This window comes from Nicotiana sylvestris, chromosome 2 (genome assembly GCF_000393655.2).
Source record: "Nicotiana sylvestris chromosome 2, ASM39365v2, whole genome shotgun sequence".
NCBI classification, from domain to species: Eukaryota; Viridiplantae; Streptophyta; class Magnoliopsida; order Solanales; family Solanaceae; genus Nicotiana; species Nicotiana sylvestris.
In genome coordinates this window covers 160,285,007-160,290,212 of record NC_091058.1, presented here as the reverse complement: position 1 = coordinate 160,290,212, position 5,206 = coordinate 160,285,007, and the positions used below count along the sequence as shown (strand labels likewise).

General features: G+C 42.1%; 2 protein-coding genes across 2 annotated transcripts; both read right to left on the bottom strand.

Annotated features, from left to right (window-relative positions):
• Positions 1-318, bottom strand: LOC138885873 (uncharacterized). The gene has a single exon (XM_070166865.1). The coding sequence runs from the start codon at positions 316-318 to the stop codon at positions 1-3; it is 318 nt and encodes a 105-aa protein (XP_070022966.1).
• A 50-nt stretch (positions 319-368) lies between these two features.
• LOC138885872 (uncharacterized) lies at positions 369-1,264 on the bottom strand. The gene is made up of 2 exons (XM_070166864.1): positions 1,061-1,264; positions 369-704 (listed from the first exon to the last, which is right to left on the bottom strand). Exons 1-2 carry the CDS (start codon positions 1,262-1,264, stop codon positions 369-371), a joined length of 540 nt encoding a protein of 179 aa, XP_070022965.1.
• Between the last annotated feature and the right edge of the window lie 3,942 nt (positions 1,265-5,206).

Sequence of the window (5,206 nt, the reverse complement as noted above, 5' to 3'; positions counted from 1 at the left end):
CTATTCAACCTGTTGGTTTTGCCATAGCACTTTCACTGATGCAATCTCTTTATTTCTTAGCTTTCGGACTTGCCTATCAAGAATGGGAAATGGAATTTCTTTATAGGTCAGTTCTTCATTTGCCCCAATAATCTCAACTAGCACAATAAGTGATGGATCTCCAACTACCTTCTTTAACATAGACACAGGGAATATCGGCTGCACTAATGACATCTCCGGTGGTATCTCAAGCTTGTAAGCCACCTGGCCAATTCTATGAATGATTCTGTACGGCCCGGCATACCTCGAGCTCAATTTCCCTTTCTTACCAAACCGCATTACACCCTTCATGGGGGAAACCTTCAAGAATACCAATCATCTTCTTTGAACTACAAATCTCTGCGACGAACGTCCAAATAGAACTTTTGATGATTGTAAGCAGTTTTCAACAGATCCTGAATGATCTTAACCTTCGCCATAACATGATGCACGAGGTCTGGTCCTATCAATTCTGTTTCCAAAATCTCAAACCACCCAATGGGAGATCTACATCTCCTACCATATAAAGCCTTAAATGGTGCCATCTGAATATTAGCATGATAACTATTATTGTAGGCAAATTCTATGAGTGGAAAATGATCGTCCCAGCTACCCTTGAAGTCAAGAACATAAGCGCGCAACATGTTATCAAGCATCTGAATAGTGCGCTTTGCATGCCCGTCAATCTGTGGTTGAAAGGTTATACTATGATTAACCTGAGTACCCAAACCCTGCTGAAATTTCTTCCAATAATTAGCCAGTAACTGTGACCCTCGATAGGAAATAATAGAAACCGGAGTGCCATGCAACCTGACTATTTCCTTGATATACAACTTACCATATTATTCTGTTGTGTCAGTAGATTTAACTGGCAAGAAGTGTATTGGACTTTGTGAGCCGATACACAATCACCCAAATTGAGTCAAACTTATGAGGTATGCGAGGTATTCCTCTATATTAATCATCTCCCAGTTCCACATTAGGATTTCTATGTTCTGTGCCAACCCACCAGGTCTTTTGTGTTTGACCTTCAATTGCTGACAATTTGGATATATTGCACAAACTCCGCCACGTTCCTCTTCATATCATTCCACCAGTAGACTTCCTTAAGATCATGATATATCTTTGTAGAGCCCGAGTAGATAGAATAACTAGAAGTGTGAGCCTTGGTCATGATTATTTCTCGAAGATCATCTACATTTGGAACGCATAGTCGCCCTTGGTACCTTAGTGTACCATCATCCATGCAAAGAGAAAAATACAGTCTTATGTTTATGAATCTCCTCCTTTAACTATACCAGCAAGGGATCGTTGTATTGCTTCTCCTTGACTTCCACAACAAGTGATGATTCAACCCTATTTTGCACAATCACCCATCTTCACTAGAGTCTACAAAACAAACTCCCAAACTAGCCAACTGGTGAACCTCCTTGTCAAATGGCCTTTGATATGCCTCCAAGTGAGCTAAACTGTCCATGGATTTCTGATTAAGAGCATCCTCCAAAACATTGGCCTTTCCCGGATGATGTAGGATACCAATGTTGTAATCTTTGAGTAACTTGATCCATCTTCTCTGCCTTAGATTTAGTTCCTTCTGTTTGAAAATATATTGAAGGCTCTTATTGTTAGTGAATATATCCACATGGACCCCATACCAATAATGACACCAAATCTTCAATGCAAAAACCACCGCCACAAGTTTTAAGTCATATGTTGAATACTTTTTTTCATGATTCTTGAATTGCCTAGAGGCATAAGCAATAACCTTCCCCTGTTGCATTAATACACACCTATTCCCGACCCTTGAAGCATCACAATACACCACAAACCCATATGTACCCTCTGGTAGGGTCAACACTGATGTCGTAGTTAATCTTGATTTCAACTTCTGGAAGCTCCTCTCACAAGCATCTGACCATTGGAACTTGACCGCCTTCTTTGTCAATTTAGTCAAAAAGGAGGCAAGAGTAGAGAACCCATCCACAAATTTCATGTAAAACCCCGCTGAGTCCAAGAAACTTCGAATCTCCATTGGAGTTATAGGTCTAGGACAATTCTTCAATGTTGTGATCTTCTGACAATCCAACCTTAATTCCTTCTCAGTAAATGACATGATCCAAGAATGCAACAGATTCCAGCCAAAATTCACATTTCAAAAACATTGCATACAACTAGTGTAGATGCATAGTCTGTAGAGCTGCCCTGAGGTGATTGGCATGGTCCTCTTGACTTCGTGAATATACAATGATATCATCAATAATGACTATCACAAAAGAGTTGAGGAATGGCTTGAAAACTTGGTTTATAAGATCAATGAAAGTTGCGGGGGCATTTGTTAGCCCAAAAGACATTACCAGAAATTCAAAGGGCCCATACCGGGTTTTGAAAGTAGTTTTTGAAATATCCTACTCCCGGGTCTTCAATTGATGGTACCCGGACCTCAAATCAATTTTAGAGAAATATGTAGCACCCTGCACTTGATCAAACAAGTCATTTATTCTTGGCAGTGGGTAATTATTCTTGATCGTGACCTTGTTGAGCTGCCGATAGTCAATACACATTCTTAATGACCCATCTTTCTTCTTTACAAAAAGGACAAGTGCGCCCCAAGGCGACACACTCGGCCAGATGAAGCCCTTCTCTAGCAAATCCACTAATTGTTACTTTAGCTCCTTCAATTTTGTTGGTGCCATTCTATAGGGTGGAATAGATATAGGTTGTGTGCCCGGCATCACATCAATCCCAAAATCAATCTCCTTGTCTGGTGGGATGCCAGGGAGCTCATCCGGAAAGACATCTGGAAATTTATTCACAACTGGCACAGACTCAAGTGTAGGTACCTCAGCATAATTATCTGTATCCTGGACCAAATAGTAGATACACCCCTTGTTAATCATCTTCATGGCCTTAAGGTAAGAAATAAACCTACCCTTCGGCACCACATTATCCCCCTTCCATTCAATCACTGACTCACTTGAAAATTCAAACCTCACAGTTCTAGTTCGAAAATCAAGCTTGGAAAAACATGATAAAGCCAGTCCATCCCCATTATCACATCAAAATCAACCATCCCCAATTCGATGAGATCGGCCATGGTGTCCCGACCATGCACCATGACAACACAATCCCTATAAACCCATGCGGCCATAATAGACTCACCAACCGGAGTAGATACAAAGAAAAGTTCATAAACTATCCTAGTTATATCCCAAATTCCATAGCAACATAAGGAGTGACATAGGACAAAGTGGAACCAGGATTAATAAGAGCATACATAACATGAGATTGGATAATCAATATATCTATGACAACGCATGGAGAAGCCTCTGCACTCTGGTGAACGCTCATATCATAGAAACAACTGGGTCCTCCCAAACTCTATCTACCACCCCTTGTTACACCACGCCATATGGAAGCTAGAGTGTCTCGGGTTGGAGAGTGTGTTATAGATGTTGTAGCTGCAAAACTGAATGGTTGTATTGTACCCCTGCCAAGGATGAAGGACAATCCCTCTAAATATGACCTCTCAATCCACAACTATAGCATATGGGTAGGTCCATGTAGCAGATCCCTATGTGCATCTTCTTACACCTAAGGCACGGGGGCCTCTGTTGCTGCTGGAATCTCACACTAGACCGACCTAGCTGGTAGGATCCCTTGTTGCCATAAATGGGCCTAAAATGACTCCACTGCTACTGACTAGGCTCTAATGGCGGTGTACTGACTGAGAACTGAGCAAAGGACTTAGATGGCCCTGATGAACCTCCCTTGAATATTGATATGCCACCACTACCAGAAGAACCATCCATGTTGACCGCGGACCGGGTCTTACTTCTATCTTCTCAATCCATTCTGTTCTTCAACATACGGTTCTGTAGCTTGAGAAAATGTCATGATCTTCCCATAGTTCATATCAAAATTCAAGGTAGCTATGGAGGCCTCATTGATAACCACGAGGCTAAGGCCTTGTACAAACAACACACTCTAGCCTCTATAGTGCGCATCATGTCAATAACATACTTGGATAGGCACGCGAACTTCATATGCTACTCCCAAACACTCTTGCTACCTTGTTTTAGGTTCTCAAACACAGCAACACAGGATTCCTTAGTCTTGGCATACAATAAAAGATCCATAAAAGCATCAGCTAACTCACTCCATCTCGCTAGAGGGCTCCCGTCCTCACGGCAGTCCTCCCGCATCTCAAACCAAGAATAATCCACCACTTTCAGGTGGTAGGAGGCCAACTTCACTCCCTCTATCTCAGTAGCACACATAACTCTTGTGCATCTCATCGATGAAATCCTGGGGATCCTCCTCGGGATCAGAACTCGTGAACACTGGAGGATCTAACTGAAGAAACGTGTTCACCCTTGAACCAGTAGAATCACCTTGCTGACTAGATAAAGTGGGTGCAACATTCAGCCTCTATGCCTTGGAAGCCACTATCTGAGCCAACATTTGTATGGCTCCCCTAATATCCCCATGAGAAACACCGAGACTGGAAGTTGGGGCTGGAGGTGGAACTGGAATATCAGTCTGAGGATTCGTTGCACCCTCATCAGGTGTAGGAAATGGTGCAGCATGAGCAAGAATAATAGAACCAGGCGGTGTAGTAATTGGGGGAATATCCTCACCCCTCGAGTGCTCATCCGCATCATCAATAATAGAATCAACTGCCACTCCTAGGGTAACATCGGCTCCTTGGCCAGTTCTTGCCTTCTTCCTAGGCGTCATTTACTGAAAGTTAGAGCAATGCATGAGTTAAGGGAGGAATAATCTTACAATAAGCTTTATCGCATGATCAAGAACATCAAAAAAGGATATTATTCCTTAGGTCTAAGTAGCCTCCTAATTATAGATGTGTTCCACAACACACCGACAAGAAGGACTCTACTAGACACGGTTCCAAGACATCATAGGACACTTTAAAACCTTAGGCTCTGATACCAAGTTTTTCATGCTCCAACCTTAGGGAGCACGACTGGCGCTCAACCGTGATAACGCAGTAGATCAAGCATGTACAATACCTTCTACCCAAACTCACTTATGATTAAAGAGACTACATTACTTCACAAAATCAAACAATAAGGACGGCAATAGCGCCCTGACAAAAAGGATGTCAGTACATATAGAATAATACAAGTATGTATGACTAAACACCCTCTCAAAAGAATGAGTATTAATA